The 25,822-nt window shown below is 56.2% G+C and overlaps 2 protein-coding genes and 1 long non-coding RNA gene across 6 annotated transcripts; 2 read left to right on the forward strand and 1 right to left on the reverse strand.

The window, feature by feature from the left end:
- Positions 1 to 712: 712 nt before the first annotated feature.
- LMNB2 (lamin B2) lies at positions 713 to 23,168 on the forward strand. 3 transcript variants are annotated; one of them, XM_061422767.1, is made up of 14 exons: positions 713 to 887; positions 1,296 to 1,477; positions 2,637 to 3,207; positions 11,644 to 11,780; positions 15,530 to 15,686; positions 15,834 to 15,959; positions 17,585 to 17,755; positions 17,845 to 17,970; positions 18,098 to 18,318; positions 18,435 to 18,723; positions 18,814 to 18,921; positions 19,421 to 19,540; positions 19,707 to 19,820; positions 20,426 to 23,168. In XM_061422767.1, exons 3-14 carry the CDS (start codon positions 2,932 to 2,934, stop codon positions 20,465 to 20,467), a joined length of 1,887 nt encoding a protein of 628 aa, XP_061278751.1. In that variant the 5' UTR covers positions 713 to 887; positions 1,296 to 1,477; positions 2,637 to 2,931; the 3' UTR covers positions 20,468 to 23,168. The 3 variants fall into 3 exon arrangements, with proteins under 3 accessions (XP_061278751.1, XP_061278752.1, XP_061278753.1); XM_061422768.1 differs by lacking the exons at positions 713 to 887; positions 1,296 to 1,477 and having other exon boundaries at positions 2,629 to 3,207; XM_061422769.1 differs by lacking the exons at positions 713 to 887; positions 1,296 to 1,477; positions 2,637 to 3,207; ... (1 more) ...; positions 15,530 to 15,686; positions 15,834 to 15,959 and adding an exon at positions 16,355 to 16,510.
- On the reverse strand, positions 12,351 to 18,159 carry LOC133250927 (uncharacterized). Of its 2 annotated transcripts, XR_009737454.1 has the most exons (5): positions 18,072 to 18,159; positions 16,174 to 17,359; positions 15,790 to 15,917; positions 13,727 to 15,076; positions 12,351 to 13,099 (listed from the first exon to the last, which is right to left on the reverse strand). It is a non-coding gene; the product is annotated as an uncharacterized LOC133250927 (long non-coding RNA). The 2 variants fall into 2 exon arrangements; XR_009737453.1 differs by having other exon boundaries at positions 13,727 to 15,917.
- Positions 23,169 to 23,583: 415 nt separating the features above from the next.
- On the forward strand, positions 23,584 to 24,818 carry TIMM13 (translocase of inner mitochondrial membrane 13). Its single transcript, XM_061422773.1, has 3 exons — positions 23,584 to 23,774; positions 23,867 to 23,935; positions 24,106 to 24,818. The coding sequence occupies exons 1-3, from the start codon at positions 23,655 to 23,657 to the stop codon at positions 24,202 to 24,204; spliced, it is 288 nt and encodes a 95-aa protein (XP_061278757.1). The 5' UTR covers positions 23,584 to 23,654; the 3' UTR covers positions 24,205 to 24,818.
- Positions 24,819 to 25,822: the final 1,004 nt, after the last annotated feature.

The following is a 25,822-nucleotide window of genomic DNA, read 5'->3' on the forward strand; positions in this document are numbered from 1 at the left end:
TGCAGGTCCAGGCGCCGGAATTCAGCATCCAGGCTCGTGTTCCGGGCTGGGAGCCAGCGGGAGTCGTTGGACTGAGATTTTGAAAAATTTGGCGCCAAACTCCAGCAAGATGCCGCGGAAGGGACGGGGGATGGGGGATGGAGCGGGGAGGGAGAGTGGACGGCGGGCAGAGACTGGCCGGTCCTCCCGGGCTCAGGGATTTCTCGCCCACCGACCGCACCCTCCACACCCAAAGCAGGCAGCAACTGCCCATTAACTCACAAGCGCCCTGGGGTCAGAGGGTCCTGGGTTCGAACCCCATCCCCTCCCCGCCCCTGGTGGCGGGGGTTCCCAGGACAGGTCCCCGGATCGCCCCGTGCCTCAGTTTCCCGTCTTGGAAATGGGCCGAGAATCCCACCACCACCACCACCACCAACCCCAGCCATGTGTCGCGCCTGGTGAGCCCGTAAAGTGGACAGGCCATCTTCTCCGGGTGGCCAGACCTAGGGCTCAGCGGGGCGGGGTGGGGTTTGGGGTGAGGGGTCTGGACCAGCAGTCGCCGCCCCGCCGGCTCAGCGCCAAAATTTGAAAATTGTCAGCGCCTCCCAAACTGAGCACGAGGAGGGGAAGCACCGGCCCCACCCACGGGAAGCGCAGGGCTTTCTGGGACTTGGAGTCCAGCCCCCTCCCCCCGGGCTCCTCGATGGGCTAGGGGCGGGGAGGGCGCTCGGGGCACAGATGGGGCGGAGAGAAGGGGCCAAACTCCAGACTGAAGTCAGGCCCGTGCAGCCCCGGGTGGGGGATGAGCGCAGGGAACAGAATTCCTGGAGGAGGGAACAGCGCAGGCCGAGACCTGGAGGCAAATGGGACATCCACATTCCGTGAGAGGCCAGCCTGGTGGACGCAGGGTAGGCTTTGGGGCCTTGCATGGCAGAAGACCCGGGCGGTGGTCAGTGGGACCTCTGATGGGGAGGGGATTGCAGCTATGTCTAGAGGGTGGAGGGGAGGAAGGTGATCCCATACTACCTCAAACCCAAACGTTAATCGTTTTTCTTTCCTCCCACCCCTCGTTATGTTGTATCACTTATTAGTGATAAGTGTTAATCTCTCAGAATATTCATGACCCCATGGACTGTAGACCGCCTGGTTCCTATGGAATTCTCCAAGCAAGAATACTGGAGTGGGTTGCCATTTCCTTCTCCAGGGGATCTTCCCCACTTGGGGATGGAACCTGGATCTCCTGCATTGCAGGCAGAGTCTTTACCTCAAGCTTCCTCACGTTCTACCTACTGTTTTGTATTTGGTGTTTCTCCTAGTATGAGGGGCTTCCCTGGTGGCTCAGTAGTAAAGAACCCACCTGACAATGCAGGAGACGCAGGTTCCTGCATCCTGCCTGGGCAATCTCATGGACAGAGGAGCCTGGTGAGCTAAGCCAATGGAATCACAAATAGTCCTACAGTACTTGGTGACTAAACAACAACATCAAGAGTCAAGAGAGGTAAGCACCAAGGTCAGACCCTCCACCAGACGTCTGGAAAAGGAATCAAGTTTTCATGTGTCATTTGCTGGGGTCCCTGAGAAGGTTGTTTGCATCAAGTCCTCTGAGGTTAAATGTCTGGTGAGAGGGGTTTTCAAGACAAAAATAACAACTGGCAAGTTCCAGGATTAGGGGAAGTGATTTTCAATTGAGGGTGACATTGCCCCGTTGGTGGTAGGTGGCAAAGTCTGGGGACACTTTGGGTTGTCTTGACTGGAGTTGGGGGCTGGTGCTACTGGCATCAAGGTGGCAGGGAGGGGAGCCCAGTGGTGCTGCCTGACATCCTACAATGAATGGACACCACCTCCCCCTCCCTGCTCCCCACCTCCCACCCCATCGCCAGGGATCAAACCCATTCCCCCTGCACTGGAAGCCAGAGTCTCAGCCACTGGACCTTCAGGGAAATCCCTGGACATTTTATATGAGTGGAATCATACATTTGTATGGCCATTTGTGTCTGGCTTCTTTCACTGAGCATTTTTTTAAAATTGAGGTATAATTGTCATAACATTATATAGCTTTAGATGTACAAACTAATAGTTTGATAAGCCTAGGTAGCATCTATCACCTTACATATTAATAGCTATAGAATTTTTTCTTGTGATGAGAATTTTTAAGATCTACTGTTTCAGCAAATTTCAAATTGCAATATAGTATTAACTATAGTCACCATGCTATCCATTACAGCCCCATGACATTTATTTTGTAACTGGAAATGTGTAATTTTTGACTTCCTTCACCCACTTCACATCCCCAAACCCCAGCCACCAATCCGTTCTCTGTATGTATGTGCTTGGGCTGTACACCTAAAACTAACACGACTTTGTAAATAAGTGTACTTTAAAAGCCAACCCCCACACACAAAAAACTGCAAAACGTTGCTTATAGACCTAAAAAGAAATTAAATGAAGTAATTAAGTTAGATGATGCATACATTGTTGTTGCAAAAATGTAAATTGGTAAACTTCTTCAGAGGACAACTTGGCAATATCTCTATGAGCTTGGGAAATATATTGATATTTATTTATTTGGCTGCATCAGGTCTTAGTTGCAGCCTAGAGTATTTCTGATGTGTTGGGTTTTTTGTTTTTTATTCCATATATTGGTGAAATCACCGAAGATATTTCTGAAGTTTCTTCACCACTCCACCTGTAATTTTAATGAGACTCCGATGACGTAGGTAGGTTATGCAAGTGGGGAAACTGAGGCCCGGAAAGAAACCCGGGGTCATACATGGGTCAAGCTGGGATTTGGGGTCCAGTTGTTTGGCTCCGGGACAGCGGGCGAAACTGAGCAGGAGACTACAGCTCCCGGCGTGCCGCGCGCGGCGCCGGCCGGACTACAAGTCCCAGGCTGCCCTGTCGCAGCGGCGGCGGCGGGCGACAGGCGCCATCTTGGTCGGCGGCGCGGATTGAATGAGCCCGCCGAGCCGCGGCCGCCGTTCCGAGCAGCGCGGACCCCGAACCGCTGCCGCTGCCGCCGCCGCCATGGCCACGCCGCAGCCCGGCCGCGCGGGCGGGCCCTCCACGCCGCTGTCGCCCACGCGCTTGTCGCGGCTGCAGGAGAAGGAGGAGCTGCGCGAGCTCAATGACCGCCTGGCGCACTACATCGACCGCGTCCGCGCGCTGGAGCTGGAGAACGACCGGCTGCAGCTTAAGATCTCCGAGCGGGAGGAGGTGACCACGCGCGAGGTGAGCGCAGGCGCCGGGGGCCCCTGCTGGGGCGGGTCGGCCTCTCAGGGTCCCCGGAGGTTTCGGGGACGCTCCTGCGACAGGGGGAGACTGGGGCGGGCCCTGCCCACCAAGGCGTCCCCAGGGAGCTTCGGGGGCCCCGCGCGAGGGTCACACGCTTGACTGAGCTGCGGCCTCTGAGGGTCCTCGAGGGTTTCGGGGACTTCTCCCTTGCAAGAGGTAGACTGGTTCCTGCCCCGCCCACCGAGGAGTCCGGGAACTTCTCAGGGTCTCTTGAGTGAGGGGTGCATGCCTGAGGGGCCCCTGGGGAGGTTCAAGGGGCCCTCAGTGAGGGGTGGGAGCTGGGGCGGGCGCCTACGAGAGATCCCCAAGGGTTTCTGCCCACCCCCCGCCTTCCCCCACCGCGTGCGAGAGGTGGAGACTGGCACTAGCTCCGCCCCCGAGGGAATCCCTGCCGATCTGGGGATCCCCTAAGACAGGGGTGCAGGCTGGGGTGAGTCGTGTCCTCTGATGGGTACCCAGGGGGAGCTGGGGTACCCTGAGTGAGGGCTGCACCCTGGGACAGGTCCCCCCACCCACCGGGGGTCTCCAGGGTGTTTCCTGTGTCCCTTGAGTTTGGGGCTGGCCAGTCCCCTGAAGTGGACTCGGGATTGGAGGGGCCCCGAGTGAGGGGTCCATTAGGGCAGACCCCTTCTCTGAGGTGTCCCCAAGGGTTGGTGGGAGGTGCCCTGATTGAGGGATACAACCTGGTCAGGCCCCACCGTTTGAAGGGCCCCCAGGGGCCTTGGAGGGTAGGGGGAGATGGGGCAGCCCCTGCCTATCAAGGGATCTGAGGAGATCTGGGGAGCCCTTGAGTGATGGGGTGTGAGCCAGGGTGGACCCCTCCTCCGCAGAGGAGTTGTGGAGAGTCTTTGGGTTTGTGTTTGGGTGTTCTACAAGAAAACTTAGGGGACGTTCTTGGGTCTCTGAGGAGGAGTGGAGGGTCTGGGATGAGTCAGTGGTCTCAGTTCTCCTTAGAACTTTGCGGGAGTCCCATAATGCATCCTGGGGAGTTTGGGGATTGAGTGGGATTAGGCAGTAAGTTCAGTCTTTTACCAGGACCTGGGGCATAAAGAATCTGCCTGCAACGTGGGAGACCTGGGTTCGATTCCTGGTTTGGGAAGATTCCCTGGAGGAGGGCATGGCAACCCACTCTAGTATTTTTGCTTGGAGAATCCCCATGGACAGAGGAGCCTAGGGTGCTTCAGTCCATGGGGTCACAGAGTCAGACACGACTAAGTGACTAAACACAGCACAGAACAGGAAGAAAGTTCAGTCTTTTACTAGGACCTGGGGGTTAGGGGTCAGAGCAGGGGAGTCCAGTGTCTCCCTGGTCCCATGGGAAATTTGGAAGGCCCTATGTTGGGCCCTGGGACCCCCCTGGCTAATGGGCAGGAGCCTACGAGTCTGGTAGCTTCTGCCCTGTCCTGGGGGGTGTGAGGGGAGGGGGAGGTGTGAGGCCTTGGGGAACCAGGGGAAGTTTTGGTGCAGGTGAGGGGGAAGAGGCTGGATAAGCCCTGCCCCCTAAGTGGGTGTGAGGGCAGGGGTCTGGGGATCCTGGGTGGGGTGTGTCAAAACTGGCTGCCAACCTGGGGGGCTCCTTTTCTCCCACAGGTCCCCCCACAACCCAAGGGCAGGTCCTCAGAATAAGGGGGAAGGGGCCACCATGTGGTTCCCTGTGGGCCTGGTGGGAGAGTCAGGGCCTGAAGCTGGCACTTAGTGCTCGGAGCCTCAGCTTTCCTCTCCAAAGAATGGGTGCAGTGATGACCTCTGGGAGGAGAGCGTGGGGGGTGGAGTGGAGCTAGGGGGTTGGTCATTTCTGGGAGCCATTTACTGCCTGTATAACCTTGGGTGGATCACTTAACCTCTGAGCTCACTGCCTCTTTTGTAAAGTGCAAATAATAATAAATGCCTACTTTTGGGGTTTGTATGTGGGGCCACCATGAATTCACATTTGTTTTCTAGAATAAAGGCAATAAAATATAGTGTTCCCTCAGGAACTATATCAGTTGCCCTGAGGGAACACTCCGTGGGTTCTGTTGCCCCTGCCTGGGTCCCCGGGATCAGGATGGGCCCGAAAGTGTGTCTCAGGTGTCTGGGGAGGTGGGAGACTTGGTGGGTGGTGGTGTGTTAGGTCGCCTGGGATTAGATTAAAGCTTGGGATCCAAACCCTGGTTTTAATCTGTGACCTTGGGCAGGTCACTCAGCCCCCCAGAGCCTTGGTTTTGTCGTCTGTATGATGGGACTGGAATGGCTGCCCCAGTGGTGCTGCCTCAGCAGTGCACGCGGGTCCTCGGAGTACAGGCCCAAGTTCCACCTGCTGGGCTGGTCAGCACTGGGTCATTCACCCCGGCCTCTCCTCCCACCTGCAGGCAGTGGACGTGGGGTGCCGGCCCCAATGGATGAGTGTCATGCCCTAGAGCGCAGGGGCCGGACCTGGGGAACTCGATGCTGTCCATGTGTCTGGGCAGTGGCGTGGTTTACTTCTCGGCTGCCCGTGCTGGTTAGGACATAGGACTGCCGGGTGGGAGCGGGAGGGGCCCTGCCACACCGTGCACCCCAGGACTGTGCCCAGGATCTGGAGCCACCCAGATGACAGGTGTTCGTTCACAGCAGGAGTGGGGAGTTCCCACCTGCCTGATCCCCTGGAGCTTAGGGATGAGGTGACGAATGCCCCCTCAGCTGGTCAGTGGAGGGAGCTAGTAACCTGCTGGAGCAGTGAGGTGGACTGGTCATGTGCGCTGCATGGCGGGAGTGACCTGGAAGTGGCCAAGGGCTGTGGGAGGGCATGGTGTGTCAGGCCTCCGACCTGGATGGCAGCTTCTCCCCTGGAAGAACCTGCCCCCAGGGGACACTGGGTGATGGCTAGAGACGTCTGTGGTTGTCACACTGGGGGACTCCTGGCATCAAGGCGGTGGGTCCAGGGAGGCTGCCCCACACACTCCTCCCCCCAGAGCCCAGGACATCTCCCTACAGAGGACGATCCAGCCCCAAATGCCATTAGTGTCAAAGCTGAGAAGCCACTTAAGGAACCCAGTGGTGATGCTGTTTAAAATGTGAGCGTACCGTGGGCTTGTAATCAACGCAAAGGGTTCAGGTGCCTAAGATAAAGTCACGTTCCGCCCCATAGACCTTGGCCGGTCGTGTGTGGACGTTTGCCTTTCCCATTGAAAGTCAGATGATGGGTGTTTTGGCTTGGTGAGCTGTACTAACTAGGGTGAATGGCCACATGCATCCCTGAAGGGTTTCTGGGAGGCTGAGGGCTGACCAAATTTCTGTATGGGAAGAGTCTTGGGTGCTGGGGTAGGGGGGGTGGCTCGAGTGGACCAGGGAAGAAGGGGGTTCTCCAGGGAGTCCCCAAACAGGTGTTGAGTTCCCCTAGGCTTCACATTTTTTCCTTTCCTGCCCATGTATTCTGTTGCTGTGCGGACCAGGGGGCGGGTGCTCCTCAGGTAGACCCAGGGAGCAGGAGCTGGGCTCTGGGAGTTGGAGGATTTGCAGAGGGTCAGGGTTTGTGGAGTTTGGCAGTGGTTGTCAACTCCGGGGCAGTTTTGTCCCTGAGGATGCAGGCAGCGCCTCAGGGCAAGTCTGGGACCCTAGGAAAAGGGTTACCTCGGGTTATGCGAACTCTGCTCCCCTCACGGCCACACATGCTAACACATCTGTTGGGATTCCTCAAGCTCCTCACTTGTGCAGCCCTGGCTGTTAAAGACAGAACAAAAGCCAAAGCTGTGCCCGGGGCTCCCATGGGACATCCCAAGTGTCACAGCACATGGAGGCACAGGCCTGCGGGGAACAGCTGTTCCCTGCTCTGAAAGAGCTTTTGCGGCCTCGCAGCCTCCTCTACAGAGTTTTCTCCTTCGTCCTGGTGCCATAGATCAGGTTCCAGGTTCAGTAGAGGTTTTTGGGAAAGGGCTGGGGTTTCAGCTCTGTGGGTGAACAGTTTCAAGTGTGAGCACTCAACTCAGGCGTCACAGCTGGCGGGGAAGCTGCCAGGGACAGTACATGGAGGGGCGGGCCAGGGTGCGTGCCAATAAAGCTTTGTTTATACACACTGAAGTGTGCATTTCATATAGGTACCTGTGTCATGAAAAATTTGTTATTCTCTACTCAGCCATTTAAAAATATAAAAGCCATTCTAGTTCTGCAGGCAGGTGGCTGGGGTTTTGTGCTGTGGGCCTGAGTTTGCAGACCTGGTTATGGAGGATCACCTAAGACACAGTTTTTTAATAAATTGAAGGTCTGCAGCAACCCTGCCTCTGGCAAGTCTGTTGGTGCACAACTTCCCTGGCAGTCCAGTGGTGAAGACTGTGCTTCTTTGCAGGCGTGTTGGTTCGGTCCCTGCTGGGGGAACTAGGATCCCACAAGCTGTGCAGCCAAAAAAAAAAAAAAAAGCTGTTGGTGCTATTTTTTTTCAACAGTATTTGCTCTCTTTGGGTCTCTGTGTCACATTTTGATAGTTCTTGAGATATTTCCGACTTTCTCATTTGTTTTATTTTGTCAGGGTGATCAGTGACCTTTAATATTGCTATTGCAAAAGGATTACAAGTCACTGAGGTTCAGTTGATGGTTGGCATCTTTTAGCAATAAAGTGTTTTAAATAAGGGCTATACGTTGTTGTTTTCATTCCTTTTTTGTTTTTTGTTTGTTTTGGCCTCACCTCACAGCATGTGGGATCTTAGTTCCCTGACCAGGGGTCGAACCTATTCCCCTTGCACTGGAAGCGCAGTCTTAACCACTGGACCACCAGGGAAATCCCCATGAGTGGCATCTTAATGAGATATTTCAAAAATCAAAATTAACTCTGACGTCACTGTCAGATAAGCGTCAGGTGCACGTGCTAGGTTTCCTTCACCCTGGGCTCCCAGGGAGGGACAGCTTCCCACCTGACCTCACCTTGGTTTCCTGCTGTCTTGGCCATCAGTGCTCCTCCTGCCACAAGGGGAAGCTGGGGAGGAAAGCCCAGGAGGAGCCAGTCTGTGGGGCCAGAGATCTTGTCCGAGACGGCAGCCTGGGTGCCAGGCCCTCCTTTGGGGTCAGGAGGGAGACAGGGCAGAGACACTCCTGTGAACCCGGGTTCCCGGCCACCCTTAGACAGTGAGGCTGGCTGCTCTTGGTGATGGTGGGTTTATTCCAGAAGGTGGAGATGGGGGTGGGGTGAAGAGGGCAGAGGAGGGAGAGGCTTGTTTCATCTTGATCCCCACATGTGTCTCTCTCTCAGAACTGTCCCCAGCAGACCTCTCTGGCCTGTACCGACAGGTTAGGAGAGGGCAGTGTGCTGTCCCGTGCCTCAGTTCCCCCATGTGTGAAATGGCACTAAGACCCCATACCTGCGGGATGAAATGACTAGGAGAGCTGGACTGAGGTGGGAGGGCTGGAGAGGGTGGGGGTCTCAGACCCGCTGTCAAATCCAACTCTTACGGGTTGGTCCTGATCTGCCCGGGACACTCCAGTTTTAACCCTAAAAACCCCACATCTGAGAATTTCCAGGTCTCAGGCAGACCAGGATAGTGATCCGGCTACCAAGTGGCAGGTTCCCGGCAGCTCCCCTGGATCTTTCCTGTGGAAGGGAGGGTCCCTCCCCGGCTCAGCTGCCCTCTGAGCCTGGGCACAGACACTCACTGCTGTCTGTAGCTTTGTGGGAAGTGGTGGTGGTTGTTCAGTAGCTCAGTCAGGTCTGACTCTTTGCAGCCCCATGCACTGCAGCATGCCAGGCTTCCCTATCCTTCACTATCTCCCGGAGCTTGCTTAAACTCATCCATTGAATAGGTGATGCCATCCAACCATCTTATCCTCTGTCACCCCCTTCTCCTCCTGCCTTCAGTCTTTCCCAGCATCAGGGTCTTTTCCAGTGAGTCGGCCCTTCACATCAGGCAGCCAAAGTACCGGGAGTTTCAGCTTTGGCATCAGTCTTTCCAATGAATATTCAGGGTTGCTTTCCTTTAGGATTGACTGGTTTGATCTCCTTGCAGTCCAAGGGACTCTCAAGAGTCTTCTCCAGCACCACAGTTAGAAGACACTCAGCCTTTTTTATTGTCCAGTTCTCACATCCATACACAACTACTGGAAAAACTATAGCTTGGACTAGACGGACCTTTGTAGGCAAAGTAATGTCTCTGCTTTTTAATATGCTGTCTAGGTTTGTGACTGCTTTTCTTCTAAGGAGCAAGGGTTTTTTAATTTCATGGTTGCAGTCACTATCCACAGTGATTTTGGATCCCAAGAAAATAAAGTCTCTCACTGTTTTTTTTGTTTCCCCATCTATTTGCCATGAAGTGATGGGACTGGATGCCATGATCTTCATTTTTTGAATGTTGAGTTTTAAGCCAGCTTTTTCACTCTCCTCTTTCACCTTCATCAAGAGTCTAATTCCTCTTTGTTTTCTGTCATAAGGGTGGTGTCATCTGCATATCTGAGGTTATTGATATTTCTCCCAGCAATCTTGATTCCAGCTTGTGCTTCATCCAGCTGGGTATTTTGCATGATGTACCCTGCATGTAAGTTAAACAAGCAGGATGACAACATGCAGCCCTGATGTGCTCCTTTCCCAATTTTGAATCAGTCTGTTGTTCTATGTCCAGTTCTAACTGTTGCATCTTGACCTGCATACAGGTTTTGCAGGAGGCAGGTAAGGTGTTGTGGTATTCCCATCTCTTTAAGAATTTTCCACAGTTTGTTGTGATCTACACAGTCAAAGGCTTCAGCGTAGTCAATGAAGCAGATGTTTTTCTGGAATTCTCTAGTTTTTTCTGTGATCCAGTGGATGTTGGCCATTTGATCTCTGGTTCCTCTGCCTTTTCTAAATCCAGCTTATACATCTGGGATTTCTCGGTTCACATACTGTTGAAGCCCAGCTTGAAGGATTTGGCCACTTGCAAAGCCAGCTGCCTTGTCTCCCTCTGTCAGCCTTTTGTCCGTCCCAGGAAGGGTTTTAACTGCTTTTTTTGTTAGTTGCTCAGTCGTGTCTGACTCTGCAACCCGTGGACTGTAGCCTGCCGGGCTCCTCTGTCCATGGGATTTCCCAGACAAGGATACTGGGGTGGGTTGCCATTTGCTTCTCCAGGGAATCTTCCTGACCCAGGGATCGAACCTGGGTCTCCTTCTTTGGCAAGCAGGTTCTTTACCGTTGAGCCACCAGGGAAACCCCTGTAACTGCCTCGTAGAGGCAGAATTCTAATCTCATGCAGTTCACCCAATTAAACTCTTAAGTTTGGTGGTTTTAGTATATTTACAACTGGGTAGCCATCACTTCTATCTAATTCCAGAACATTCCATCCCCCTAAAGAAAGCTCCTTCCTGGAGAGGGGCAAGGAAGGGAATTAAGAGGAACAAACCACTATGTATAAAGTATATAAACTACAAGGATATACTTATAACACAGGGGGTATACTCAGTATTTTATAATAAGTATAAATGGAGAATAACCTTTACAAATTGTGAATTACTATGTTGTACATCTATAACTCATATGGTGTTGATGTTCAGTTGCTACATCATGTCCGACTCTTTGTTGGCCCCATGGACTTCAGCACGCCAGGCCTCCCTGTCCCTCACCATCTCCTGGAGTTTGCCCAAGTTCATCTGTATCTCTAACAAGAATCGCACTTAAAAAAAAAGGAAACCTCGTGCCCGTAGCTTTCTCCTCCCCGCATACTCCTTCCCCAGCCCCTGACAGCCAGGAACCCACTCTCTGTGTCTCCGGATCTGCTTGCTCTGCGTGTTTCCTGTTGGGATCACACCCTGTGTGTCCTGTGTGTGCTCCTCTCACTGAGCGCCGTGTTCTCGGGGCCTGTCCACGTGGTCGCGAGTGTCTGGGCTTCACTCTTCAGGGCTGAGGGACGCCCCAGGTGTGGCGGGACCACACTGTGTCCATCGTCCCCTGCCGATGGGCCCTCGGGGTATTTCCCCTTTGGGGCTGGTAGCAGTGCCAGGGCTGTGAATGCCTGTGCTTGGGTTTTGTGTACGTGTGTTACTTGTCCCAGGTGGATGCCGGGCGATGGCGTTGCTGGGTCAGTGGTTGCTCTGTTTGTCCATCTGAGGAACCGCCAACTGTCTTCCATGATGGCGGCACCAACCCGCCCTCCCCGCCATGCATGGGAGTGCCAGCTTCTCCCCATCCTCCTGACACTTGCTGTGGTCTCTGTGATGGCCATCCTTATGGGGCAGATGGCATCTCCCTATTCTTTTGGTCTCTGATACTTTTAAATATGCTCACTGCTCTGGGCCCCTCTGGGTGGGGCAGGGAGACCTGAGTGTGTGTCCAGCTGACAGGTGTGGCCTGATAGGGGCTGGTGACCTGGGCAGACTCCGGGGGGCCCAGATGGGGGGGCCCATGGGGGTGAGTGGCACTGTGTTGGTGGGGAAGAGGGCTTCACCTCGGCCCGGCTGTCCCCGCAGGTGAGTGGCATCAAGACATTGTACGAGGCAGAGCTGGCTGACGCCCGCCGGGTGCTGGACGAGACGGCCCGGGACCGCGCCTGCCTGCAGATCGAAATGGGCAAGCTGAGGGCCGAGCTGGAGGAGGCCACCAAGAGGTGGGGCTGTGGCGGTGTGACGGCGCACGGGGCAGGAGGCGGGGGTTGTCACGCTGTGTGTGGTGGGAGGACCCCAACTTGCACAGCCCTCCTGGGAGCGGGCCATGTGGGTTCTTGGGGCCTGGCCCTCTGGCTGCCCTGTCCAGCACCATTATCCCCTCCAAAGAATTGGCCCCCGGAGATGAAACCTCAGCAGCTCCCCTGGGACTGAATCCCCTGGTATCTGGCACCACCACACTCCCAGCCCTTTCCCCCCTTGTGCCCGCCCTGGGAAGCCGGGGAGCGGTGGGTGACCTTCTCTTCCTGATCCCAAAGCACCATCTCCTGGCTGCTCCCCAGTAAAAGTGTCACCAGTCTGGAGAATGAGGCAGCGCTGGTGGTGATGGTGGCAGAAGGAAGGAAGTGACGTGAACTCAGCGAGTGTTTAGACCAGGGCCCCTCCACCCTCGCTCGCAGCGACCCCGGCAGGCCAGACTGGCTACAGGGACGCTGAGCACGAGGTCAGGGGGCTCAGCAGCACCAGCTCCGGAGGCCACCTTCGTGTGTGCGGGATTCTTCTTTTCTAATGAGACTTTCTTTGGGAGGGGCAGTTTTAGGTTTGCAGGAGAATGAGTAGAGAACACAGGGTGCCCCAGACCCCTCTCCAGGGCCCCACCTTGCGGACATCTCCCAGGAACGGGTGTGCTACGTTGTTACAAGTGATGAGCCCATATGAATACATTCTTATCAGCTGAGTCCATACCTCACACAGGGGTTCGCCCTTGGTGTCCTGCGCTCTCTGGGTATGGACACATGTACACTGACACGTGTGCACCAGCATAGCGTCACAGGGCGTGGTCACTGCCCTGAAGATCCCTAAGCCTCCCCACACCCCCAACTCATCCTCCCCCCAACCCCTGCAGGCTGGGGGTCCTTCATGTCTCCACAGCTCTGCCTTTTCCAGTCGCCTCCTCAGACTGTCCCCTGTCTCTTAGCGGTGTGTTTCTGATTCCCTCATGGAACAGAGCAGTGAGACAGTCTGAGACAGACCCACGCAACACAATCAGCTGGTGTCTGACAGGGCAGGAGAGGCAGTCTGCGTGCTTTTCAGGTCGGGTAGATGGGAGACCCCATCCATTTATTATGACTTTGAATTAAAAAGTGACATGCTTTTTGGAGACGAGTAAGAGGATGAATGCTGGAGAATTCTGGAATTCCCCCAGCCTCTCTCTGTCACATCCACACAGGTTCTGGAATCTTCCAGACACCCTGAACCTGCGTGTGACTCCTTGGGTGGGCTGAGAAGTCACGTTTCTGCTTGTCAGAATCATAGATGCTCCCTGGGGAGAAAGCAGATAACGCAGTGAACTTAAGGAGAAAAACAAGGGCTTCCTTGGTGGCTCAGTGGTAAAGAATCCACCTACCAATGCAGGGGACACGGTTTCAGTCTCCGGTCTGGGAAGATCCCACACAGCTCAGAGCAACTAAGCCTGTGCACAACTCCCGAGCCTGTGCTCTAGAGCCCACAAGTCGCAACTGCTGAAGCCCGTGTGCCCTAGAGCCCATGCTCTGCAATAAGAGAAGCCACTGCAGTGAGAAGCCCGCGCACCGCAACTAGAGAGCAGCCCCCACTTGCCACAACTAGAGAAAAGCCTGCGCGGCAGTGAAGACCCAGCACTGCCAAAATACATAAGTAAAAATTTTAAAGAGAGAAAACTGAAAGTCTCCATGAGCCTCCGCCCAGACAGAACCTCCGAGGCCGATCTGGGGTATTGCTTTTCCGCCTTTCTGAATTTACACTCATGGTGGACACCCTTAGATAACAGACCGCTTTGTCTAGCTCGAGCCTGGCATTGATGTCACGTGTGTCGCGATGCCTCCCCCATGCCTGGGCCGCGTCACAGGCTCCTACGACAGCTTCAGTGACAGCCCTGCCCCACCATCGGGCACCCGGGCCAGCGACTTACCTTGGCCCCCGCTCTCGAGGGAAGGCTTCCCCAGTCTCGAGTACTTGGGTGTGCAGGCGATTTGCCTACCGGCCTCACTTCCTGCTCTGAGGCGCAAAGCTCTTGCAGACAGTGTGGGTGGCCCGTGACCCTGAACGAAGTGCACCTGCTGTGAGATGGCAGCCTGTGCTTTTCTCTTCCAACCAAGAGCGCTGTGAAAACCCTGTGATGATGGGAACGCGGGCGGAGGACCTGATAGGCTGGGCTCTCCTGCCTAATCCCCCAGGAATTAGGGTTCCAGGGGAGGAACTTCATACCCTGAAGCTGTCAAGCAGCAGAAACTTAAGCCACTGAGGGTCGCCAGCACCCCTGCTTCCCAGACCATTCCATTCCTTCATCTCTGTGGCACAGGGTGGCGGTGTTGAGAGATTTTCGACATTTCCTGACACCTCTGCTCCTGTTGCCCTGGCCATACAGCTGATCTCGACCTGCCCACCCACCTCACCCTAGGCCTGTGTACTCTCTGCTCTCCCCAGTGCCCTGGGAACCACGGCCTGGCCCAGGCCCCGGGCCCTGGCTTCTCAAGGGCTGTGCCCAGTAGCTCCCGCTCTGCGTGTCTGTCTCCTGTCTCCTCCCCCTTCACCTGAGGGCAGCGGGTCTCACTGCTCTCTGCACCCACGAGAAAGCTCCTCCTGATGATGGGGAGTCCACAGACGTTTCTCTGGTGAGAGGACAGCATGTCCACGAAACTGGCTCTCAGTAGTGGTCTACCGGACAGATGAGTCCAGTTTCCCCAAACCCTCTAGGGATGTGGGGTTTGCAGCCCACCCCCCTCCCTTGAGTGGAAGGACTGTATGGCTCAGGAATGTGGACTGCGGGACCCCAGGCCCTCATGGAGGCTGTGGGTGCCACGTCTGCCTGGAGGTCCTGTCCCAAGGACTGCTGTGAGGACAGGACCAGCCTGGTGACTGAAGTCACTGGGCTTTATCCCTCCCCCACACACCTCACTCAAACTGGTGTGGTGTCCCCGATCATTGTCACCCAGGGCGATCCTGCCCCTGAGGGACACCAGGTGATGTCTGGGGATGTCTGTGGTTATCAGGACCCAGGAAGGGTGGTGCTGATCTGACCCCTGTTGTGCTGTCCCCACTGGTGCTGGGCAGGGCGCAGCTTCAGTTCCTTGGTGGGGAAGTGGGTAGCTTTCAACTACCCACTTCTAATTCAAGAGATTTAGAGCACCATTCAGAAGTGTTCACGCTAGTAAGAGTTGTGTGTTGGTACTTCCCTGGTGGTCCAGTGGCTAACTCCAAGCTTCCAGTGCTGGGAACCTGGGTTCGCTCCCTGGTCAGGGAACTAAGATGCTGTATGGTGCTGCACAGTGCAGCCAAAAAACAAAAGAGAGAATTGTGTATTTAGAAAGTCTCTTTGGCATCTTAGATGTTTCACATTAGAGATATCTATTAAAAGTTAAGTGAGCCTGCCTGAAGTAGCTTGACTTTACAAATGAGATCAGCATTTCAAAGGCCAGGATTTTAATTCATTGCTTTAATAAATTATACATTAAAAAGTCTCCTCTAAGTGGTCCCTCCTCCTGTGCCCAAAAGTCAGGGAAAAGGATATGAAAACCCACATCTTGTGGATTATTTTGAGTGGCTGGCGGGGTCCCCATGGGGCAGAACGGGTTTGAAGGCAAGGCCCCTTTGGTGCTGACAGATGAGGCTCTGGTACTGAAAGCATGGGTAGGTGAGGGTCTGGGCCCCGAGGCAGCCATGAACTTGGCCTTGGGGTCAGTGCTGCCTACTAACTTCTGCTCCTGACTTCCAGCGCCAAGAAGAGGGAGGGTGAGCTCACGGTGGCCCAGGGCCGTGTCAGGGACCTGGAGTCTGTGTTCCACCGAAGTGAGGCCGAGCTCGCGGCCGCACTTAGTGACAAGCGCACCTTGGAGAACGATGTGGCAGAACTGCGGGCCCAGCTGGCTAAGGTAGCTGCAGGCGGTGCAGGCTGTGGGCTCCCCCTTCACCCCCACCCCTGCCCAGTCCACACCCCAGGGGAGTTTGGGGACTCGGGATCCCCAAGGACCTCACATGGCAGCAGACAGCGTCACCAGCTGCTTGTCCCACGTTTCCAGGCGGAGGATGGGCATGCGGTGGCTAAGAAGCAGCTGGAGAAGGAGACGCTGATGCGCGTGGACCTGGAGAACCGCTGCCAGAGCCTGCAGGAGGAGCTGGCCTTCCGCAAGGATGTCTTTGAGGAGGTGGGTCGTCCCCCCCACCCCCCAGCGGGAGCCAGGGTGTTCCCCCACTTCCTGCCTCTCCCTGCCTTGGGGACTCATCTCCTGATCCCCGCCTCCACCATCACGCGGCTTTCTTCTGTCTGTGCATCTGCGTCTCTTATAGCGACACTTGTCCTTGGGTTTGGGGCCACCCAGATAGTCCAGGATGGTCTTGAGCCCTGTATCTTAATCACACCTGCAAAGACCTGTGTCCAGGAAGGCTACGTTGGCAGACTGTGGGGATCAGCTCATGGGCATGCTTTTTGGGGGTCATCATTCAGGCTCCTGCAGACCCTCCCTGGCCTCCTTGCCTCTGGGCCTCGGCTCCCTGGTTTGGCAGGACTGACTAGAGCCCTGGCCCCGCTGGCCTCCCGCCTGGTCCTGGCCCATTGTGCTGTCACAGCCAGATGGAACTCGGAGGCAGCCACTGTTGGGCTCACTGCGGCGTGCAGGCAGGTGAGATGCCCATGCAACTGCGGAGCGGCCTCCTGCTCCTGCCAGGCCCCACTGCAACCAGAGCCGCCCTGGATCCCGTGAGGAGGCCAAGGGGGCGGGAGGGCCCCTGAGGTGGGCCAGGGGTGGGGTGCGGGCTGAGGGTCCAACTGTGCTTCTTGGCTGTTTGTGAACACAGTGGCTTCCTGTGGACACATTCCTATTGTCTTCATCCACGGGGCCCAGACACATGTGACTGACATCTGTGCAGGGAGTTTTGTCAAGTGGGGCTCCCCCACCTACTTTTGACCCCACCATTGCCTGGTCAGCTCCTGGTACATGTGGCCAGGGCCAGCTGGCCACTGCCATGACCCACTGCTGATCTATCCTAGACCCCAGGCTCCTGTGATGAGCCACATTAGGATTTTTTTTTTTTTTAAGAATTCTTTTTTTTTATTAACAGCTTTATTGAAATAGTCCCCTACCAGAAAGCTTTCAAAGTTTACCACGTAGACTAGAGCTTAGTCCATTCCCAGAGCTGTGCAGCCATCCCCTCTTAATTCCAGAACATTACCCCCAAAATAAATTCTGTAGGTGTTTCCATTAGCATTCTTCCAGTTTTCCTATATAACAAAACTTTTTAAAACATACAATTTAATGAAATTTAGTACAGGATAGTTCAACCATCACTGTTTAGTTCCAGAACATTCCATCATTGCAATAGAAACCCACCCCCATCAGCAGTCACCCCCACCCCCTGCCCTAGCTCCTGACAACCAGGAACCCACTCGTTCTGTGGATCAGCCTTCTCTGCACGTTTCCCATCAGTGGAATCACACCCTGTATGTCCTTCTGTGTCTGCTTCTCTCAGTGAGCATCCTGTTCTCAGGATCCGTCCACATGGTAGCGAATGTCAGGGCTTCTCTCTTTTTCAGGGCCGGGTGATGCTCCTGTGTGTGAAGGCATAGGTGTGTTAATCGACAGTCAGCTGGGGGCTCTGGGTCATGGTTCTTGGGTGGTTGTAAATCGTGGTGTGGGTGTGAACAGGTGGCCCGGGCCTACCCCAGAGGGTCACCAGTGGCAGAGTTGGGCACCCTCGCTCAGGCCCCAGGGGAGAGTCAGGGATGCCTGTGACAGGGCCAAAGCGTGCAGTGAGCGCATGGCTATGTCTGCAGGAAGTGCGTGAGACGCGGCGGCGGCATGAGCGCCGCCTGGTGGAGGTGGACAGCAGCCGGCAGCAGGAGTATGACTTTAAGATGGCCCAGGCGCTGGAGGAACTGCGCGCCCAGCACGACGAGCAAGTGCGGCTGTACCGTCTGGAACTGGAGCAGACCTACCAAGCCAAGGTGTGCACGCGAGCATGCCTGCCGGTGGGCATTGGGCCGTCCACTCCCACCCTCTGTGCCGGCCCTCATGCCTGCCCTTTTCCCCGCAGCTGGACAACGCCAAGCTGAGCTCCGACCAGAATGACAAGGCTGCCAGCGCCGCTCGGGAGGAGCTGAAGGAGGCCCGCATGCGGGTTGAATCCCTCAGCTACCAGCTCTCCAGCCTTCAGAAGCAGGTGACTCACCAGAGCCCCAGCCCCGACCCCTCCTCGGGCCCTGTCCCGTCTCATCCCCTCCCACGCCCCCAGAGGCCTGCAGCCGAGTGGGCTTTCCCCACCGTGACGCGCGTGGACCCTGCTGCAGGCGAGCGCGGCCGAGGACCGGATCCGTGAACTAGAGGAGACCGTGGCTGGGGAGCGGGACAAGTTCCGGAAGATGCTGGACGCCAAAGAACGAGAAATGATGGAAGTGCGGGACATGATGCAGCAGCAGCTGGCCGAGTACCAGGAGCTGCTGGACGTCAAGCTGGCCCTGGACATGGAGATCAGCGCCTACCGCAAGCTGCTGGAGGGAGAGGAGGAGAGGTGAGCGCAGCAGGGGCGGGGCGAGGAGAGGGGGTTGGGCGAGTGCGCTGTCCCTCCCCCTCCAACACCCCACCCCTGCACCTCAGCCCCTGGTAACCCCGCACCCCCGCCCCCAGGCTGAAGCTGTCCCCCAGCCCGTCATCGCGGATCACCATCTCTCGGGCCACAACGAGCAGCAGCGGCAGCAGTGTATCCACAGCCGGGCGCCAGGGCCGCAGCAAACGGAAGCGGCTGGAGGTGGAGGAGCCGCCGGGCACGGGCTCCAGTGGCCTCGGCTCCAGCAGCAGCACCAGCAGCGGCGGCAGCTTCCACCTGGCGCAGCAGGCCTCTGCCTCAGGCAGCGTCAGCATCGAGGAGATCGATCTGGAGGGCAGGTTCGTGCAACTGAAGAACAGCTCTGACAAGGTGAGGCCTTGCCCCGTGCCGCACCGCCCCTCAGGGGAGGCCCCCCGGGGTTTCCCAGAGCCCTGTGCCAACGCCAGCGCCCTTCCTCAGGATCAGTCTCTGGGCAACTGGAGGATCAAGAGGCAGGTCCTGGAAGGGGAGGAGATTTCCTACAAGTTCACCCCCAAGTATGTGCTGCGGGCCGGCCAGACTGTCACGGTAGGTGGCTGCGGAGGGGCAGGTTGTGAGGTGTAGCTGGGATGGGGCAGGGGGCCAGGGGAACCGCAGGGTGGAGCCCCGCCGCTGAGAACAGCCGCCTGCGGTAGCCAATTGCCTGTGTCCACATTTCTTCATCGGAGCCTCCCTGGAGCTCTTGGGAGGCCTGAGTGATGTGCCAGGGGTCCCCAGTGTGGGCGGGACTGGGTCTAGGTTGTCTGCGCTGGCAGGCAAAGTGCCAGCCATGTTAACAGTCACGGGCACAGACTCTAGGGCACCTCATCCCAGCCTGGCTCATTTGCTGAGATGAAAGTCCTTGGCCACTGTGAACCTCAGTCTCTTCTTCCATACTGGGGTGATTGATTAACATCCCTGGGCCAGAATCTAAGAGGCCTAGAAGGATTAAACACCCAGGGCATCAAGGGGACCTGTGATGAATGGCTGGCTGGTGACCACTAGGACTGGAGCCCACTTTAACGGGGAGGCCTTCCTGTATCCCCAGGTGTGGGCAGCTGGAGCGGGGGTGGCTCACAGCCCCCCATCCACACTCGTGTGGAAAAGCCAGAACAGCTGGGGCACCGGTGAGAGCTTCCGGACCACCCTGGTCAATGCTGATGGGGAGGTGAGTGCCTCCCCGCTGCCTGGGTCTTGGGGCCCCTCCTGGGTAGATGGAGCCTTGGCCGCCAGGCACATGAGTGCAGCCTAGGCCTGGGCGTCCTGACTGCCTCCCCTGCAGGCTGGGCTCCTAGGGTGGGGAGGGGTTTGTCTGCAGCTCTCGTCTCGTACAGGAAGTGGCCATGAGAACCGTGAAGCAGTCTTCAGTGGTGCGGGAGACCGAGAATGGGGAGGAGGGCGAGGACGAGGCAGCTGAGTTTGGAGAGGAGGATCTTTTCCACCAGCAGGTAGAAGCTCCCAGGCACGGGCGTGCACACACACGCACACATCCCAGACCCTGTTCATGCAGCTGCCCTGGGCATCACCCAGGCCACAGAGCTCACAGCAGATAGGCTGTGGGGTCAGCTGCCCTGCCTCCTGGGCCTGCCTGTCGTGCGGACCTCTGGTACCCACCTAGGGACACCGGGAATGGGGTTGCAAAGCTGCTATATCTCAAAGTGACCCTGGTACAGCCCCAGGGCTTCTCAGCCCACCCGCTGTTACTGTGATTCCTCCAGACTGGTATGCTGGTGACTTCATAATGGTTTTGTGGGGAGGGTGGGGGGCCCGAGGAACGACACTGAACAAGACACAAGTGCAGGACTCTTCTGGGTCTAAGACCATTGTAACGAGTCCTGTGACTCAGGAGTGAGGGAGACATGGAAGGTTCTGGAACAGGAGCCGCGGAAGCTGGGGTCGTCTTGCTGGAAGCTGAGCTTCCCTGGTGGCTCAGGCCCCAGCCTGGTCCAGCCCCCCCTGGTGGGAGGGCCGAGGGCCACCAGCTATCTGCCTGGCCAGGTTGGCATGTGCCTGCCACCCTGGGCTCACCTCACTACACCATCTTTCCTTCCAGGGGGACCCGAGGACCACCTCTCGAGGCTGCCGCGTCATGTGAACCGAACATGCCTCATCACGTCTTTCTTTACCCAGAGCCACTGAAAACTATTTTTATATCATTGGCTTCTTTAATCCTTGGTACATTTCTAGAGAATTTTTAAGCAAACTGCCAGAGCATTGGGGGTGGGTCTCTATTGATCTTTCCTGTCGGCGGGTTTCCTGGGACCCTTCACCACTGACCAGACTCTGTTGGTGCCCTGTCCAACCAGCCCAGGAGCCTAGTGGCTAGCGGACTTTGGGGAGTCCAGCAGGGGTGGGAGGAGGCCCATTGGCTGCGTGGGTCTCTTCTGCAGCCTGGAGTCGGGGCCGGAGAGGAGGCCTGGGATGGACAGAGCAGAACTGCATAAGGATCCCATAGTTTGTTTCATTTAAGCTTTCAAAAAAACCAAATTCAGAATCCAGCTTCTGACCTGGTGGGGAGCAGGGGCACCCCTGCGGTTTCCGTGACTCAGCCAACTGAGCACCCGAAGGAGGGCTGGAAGCAGCTTGTACTGTCAGACCTGGGCTTTGGGTGGTTTCTGCTCAGCCCTTGGGAGTCGGGTGTGTGGGGTGGGCCTGTCGGCTCCCTCTCTGGCTGCCGGAGCCTCACGTTTCTGGGCCTTTCTGCAGTCAACTTCCTCACCCTGTGGGACAGGCAAGAAGGAAGCTTGGGACCTGGGGGCGATTCCTCTCTGAGACTTATCCCCAGGTCAGTATCAAGGGGATGAGTGTGACAACCTTGGACATGACATCCATGTGCAACCACCGCTTTCTGCCCTCCCATCTGTGGAGGGTGACGAGGGCAAGCCGTGGGACTCCCTGACCTCCAGCCCTGTGCCTTGAGCACAGGTCATGCCCACTCCTGTGTTCTTGGGTGCACACGGATACGCTAGCTTCCTCTGTAGCTTCCTGCTGAAACGGTGTTTCTTAGACAGACCTGCCCATGCCAGCAGACCTCTGTGGAATGCTCCGTGCCACAGCCCAGCTTCTGATCACCCAGAGACCCCCCTCCCTGCATTAGTAGACCTTTGACCCGCGCCACGTAGATACACAGAAGTTATTTTTTTAATGGATATTTATTTTTTTACATTGGTCAGTACAGGTTGCCAGGCTCCCACCTCAGGGGCTCACTCAAGGGTCACTGGGACAGTCCCCTCTGGGGGTGGGGAGGTGGCGTCATCAGGGGGCTCTGTCCCTGTGGACTTTGCGCCCCTGGCTGACTCTTCAGAAAGCGCAGCTCAAGTCTTAAAGACGCAATACTGAGCCATGGAGGCAGGCTGGCCCCTGAAGGCAGCCTGCTTCCAGGTAGGCTGAGTGCCAGCCCCTCAGGGTTTACCCAAGGCTGGAGCAGCCCGTCCACCTCCTTTCCCTGGGAACTGCTCATGGTGAGGAGGGCCCAAGCCCCAGGACAGGAAAGTGTCAGCCACCGGCAAAACCAAGCTTCTGCCAAGTCTAGAATCTCCCTGCAGGCCAAAGCTTTGGGCATCTTTCCTTGGCTACCAGAGTCCTTGGCCCGAGGGCTGTGCTTGCCCTGTGGAGGGAAGTGGCCTCACCAGAAAAATGGTGCAGCCCATGAGAAGCTTCCTGTCCTGACAGCACCTTCTCTTTTCCACCCTCCCTCACCCCCACCCCCCTGCCAGGAGTGCTTCCAGGTATAGGCTGCTCCCTTCCCCTGGCATAACAGGAGCTGAGTAGACCATGAGGGTCTGGAGAGCGGGATGGGGTCTGGGTGGTCCTGGGGCGAGTGGAAACTGCACTGGTCTCAGCCACACCCTTCAGGGTATTTTGGAAATCTCTGGGGATCGAAGCTGTGTCCTGGAATTCTGGGTGTGAAGCGGTTTTGCAGGCTGGGCTTGAGGACTTCAGGAAGGAAAGGAGAGGGCCCCACCCTCCTGTCAGGCCCAGAGGGCCTAAAAAACTGCAGAACCCCCAGGCTCATTAGATGACTTCTTGATTCAGCCAGTTCTTGGTCTCATCACCGCCCAGTGGTTGCCTGGCTGAGATCATGAGTGGAGCCTGGAAGTGGCCCTGGCAGGCTGGGAAGCCCTTGACTGGTGAGGGCAGGGTGCGCTGGACTGGTGGCCAGTTGGGGCTGGAGGTTGGTGGTAATTTGGTAATTACCAGTCTTTGGTAATTAAGTAGTTGAAAACAAAGGACAAAGTCCAATGTTACAATGTCAGCCTTGGCCTGAAAAACAGAATTTGCACTTATCCTTAAACATGCTTAACTTTAAGCCACTTGATACAGAAGCGATTCTTTTTTTCTGAGCCCGTGTCATGTGAGGAGAAGCACCCTTCTAGAAAAACAGCCACTCGGCCCAGCCCTCGGAAGGGACCCAGTGCCGGGGAGACACGGACGCCTTTTTCCCTGTGGTCTGGGCGCTCAGTGTTCATCACAGCCAGGCTCTGACCTGGGCTCGTTTTCACCACACCGTCTACTCAGCAGTTCTATTTATATCAGCACATCCGAGCGGGGACTGCCATTCCTCAAGGACATTGACGCTATTGGAAAGGTCTTAATTCCAAGCCCGAAAGGGATCATCAGCACTACACGCCAGGGGACTCAGTTTCAGCAACTGGCTGTCTAGACACATTTCAGATGGTGATTTTTAAGATGCATGCTAAACGTGTGATCTTTTGTTTCCTCCAATGATTTGTAATATACATTTTAAGACTGGAAACTTTTTTGTACAACATCCAATAAAACATTTTGGTTTTAAATTCTGCCCGTGAGTTACTACTCCCACGCCAGGCTGCTGTAGTAGGAGCCCAAGCCACTAGTTAAGCGGATGTCTTAGGACCCCCATCAGACCGCGCGGACCGCTAGTTTTATGCATTCCCCCATCTGATACACCGACACCCCGCAGCGCTCTTGGTCCCCTAATACGGCCTGGCGCTACCAGGTCTGCAAAGAGCGGGGTAAACGCGCTCATCGTCCAGTACACGCGCGGCGGGACCTTTGGGGGGGTTGGAGCCTAAGCACGGAGGTGCGGGCCTCTCGACCCGGAGTTCGACACGGAAAGCGGACTTCGGCCCGTTCCTCTCTGCGCGTGCGCGGGAAGTTTCGCGCGGCCTTATGGGACTCGTAGTCCGGACCCTGCTCCCACCCACCGGAACTCCATTTCCCGTGGGGCCCTGGGGCAGCGGACTTCCGGCGTGAGTGCGGGTCGGCGCACGCGGCGGCGGTCCGGTTGACTTTGCGGAGCCATGGAGGGCGGCTTCGGCTCCGATTTCGGGGGCTCCGGCGGGGGGAAGCTGGACCCAGGGCTCATAATGGAGCAGGTGAAAGTGCAGATCGCCGTGGCCAACGCGCAGGAGCTGCTACAGGTCCGGGGCTGGCTGGGGGCGGGGTGGGGGGCTGAGGGCTGCGGGATCCGCCGGGACCGGTGTCGCAACTGAGGGCTCGCGTGTCCCCACAGAGGATGACGGACAAGTGCTTCCGGAAGTGTATCGGGAAGCCGGGGGGTTCCCTGGACAATTCGGAGCAGGTAAAACCGGGGTGGCGGGGTGGCGGGGTCGCGGGCTGGACCCGGTAGGGTGGCCTCCGCGCGTGCGCTGACTTAATGAAGAGGCGTGGAGAGGATGCTGCGCGTGCGCAGCCGGGGCGGGGACACCAGCCGCGGTCCAGACCTAAGCGGCTCGCCGGTTCCTTCCCCAGAAGTGCATCGCCATGTGCATGGACCGCTACATGGACGCCTGGAACACCGTGTCACGTGCCTACAACTCGCGGCTGCAGCGGGAACGAGCCAACATGTGACCGCGACGCGCCTGCAGACCAACCCCCCGACCCTTGCCCTACCCCCGGACCCATTTCCATAAACACTGTTTGTGAGGCGGGGTCCTGCATATGCGTACTGCCTACCAGAAGTTTATGAGGACGACATTGGTGCTGGGACCGTTGGGACTCTACCCGTCCTTTCCGCCTAGCCGCCCACTGCTAGGCCGGTGTAGCTTGGATCTTGGTAGGGGCGGCCCTGGCTCCGGGTGCCACCTCTCTTTGTGCGCCTGTTAACGGATTGAGTCGTATGGACCGTTGTGGGGCCTCAACCCGGCTTACGCTGTCTGCCTGGGAGGAGGGTGCTGGTTAACACATCACAAGCTTTATTCAGCCGCCAGAGAATGGAGAAGCTTGAACTAGTTCAGGGCTGAACTTGACAACCCCTGGCGAGAGGGATTTAATTTTAAAGGGAGGAGTGAGGTCAGTGATGGGGAGCCATGTTCATTAGTTTACCTGGGAAGGGGCAGGGCTTTTTTGAGGGAGTGGGGGACCACCTTCTCTTTATCCTGTTTTGGTCTTTTAATGTATGGTACTGGCTGCTATGAGGTGTGTTGTGTAATACGTTCATACAGTAAAATCAACATGTAATGAGATGCAGGGTCTATTGGAGTTTGGATTGCTGCCATCTTGGTCTCAGCTGGTTCCACTTGTTTTTTTCTTTGTGTGTTTGTGTGCGGGAAGGGCGCTTCCTTTTTTATTTCTGGACCCTTGAACTTAAAGGTTTATGTTAACTCTTGCTAAAAGTGGGGAGGGAGTGTGGTTGGCATGTTTTGAGCAAATTCCTGGTTTATCCCTGGTGACAAAGCCTCCCCTTTTCTTGTTACTGCTCCTCATTCTTGAGGGGTGCTGGAGGACAGATGGTCTGACTTCCGAAGCTGAGGCTGTTTTTTGCTGAACACACGGGTGTGGTTGTTCCCTGATGAGCCTAAAATATGTGTGATGGTCACCAGGCTGCAGTCCCATGTACTTGCATCCTTGCATTCGAATCGTCCTGAAGTTTGATGACTTCAAGCTGTTCACTAACGGAAGTCGAGGCAATTAAGGAGGCCCGCCCAGAGATGAGCAGGCAGATGATAGCAGTTAGTGGGTAGAGAAATGGAAGAAGCCAGGCTAAGCCAAGGAGGCCTCTGACTAAATGGAGCTTGGATTGGATTTTGGAGTGTGTGTGTCTCCACTGTGGAGTATCTGTGTGACCACTGAGCTTGCTCATACCTGTGTTTTGTATTTACTTTGATCTGACCAGAATTATTGACTCCCATGTAGCAGGTCTTAACTGTGCAGACTTCCCCTTCCTCAGGTAGGAGATAATCAAGGGGCAGCCTGTTGTCGAGAATATTTGCTACTGAGTCCAGAGAAGAATGGAGTCCTTGTAAGGCATCCGCCATATTTTTAGACAAGTCTTCTAGGGTCTATGTGAGACTCTGGGAGGCTGCTAGTCAGAGGCTGATGACTGATCCCTCCTCCTGCCACAGTGAGTCCCGTTGCCCTTTGCTCTTGGGGCTGGGAGATGTCATGAATGGTTATATCTGGGTTGTGAGAACTTAGCCGGCCTGGCGTGCATTGTGCACAAATTGGGATTTGTCTAAGCGAGGGTGAG

Source organism: Bos javanicus, chromosome 7, assembly GCF_032452875.1.
Source record: "Bos javanicus breed banteng chromosome 7, ARS-OSU_banteng_1.0, whole genome shotgun sequence".
Classification (NCBI taxonomy): domain Eukaryota; kingdom Metazoa; phylum Chordata; class Mammalia; order Artiodactyla; family Bovidae; genus Bos; species Bos javanicus.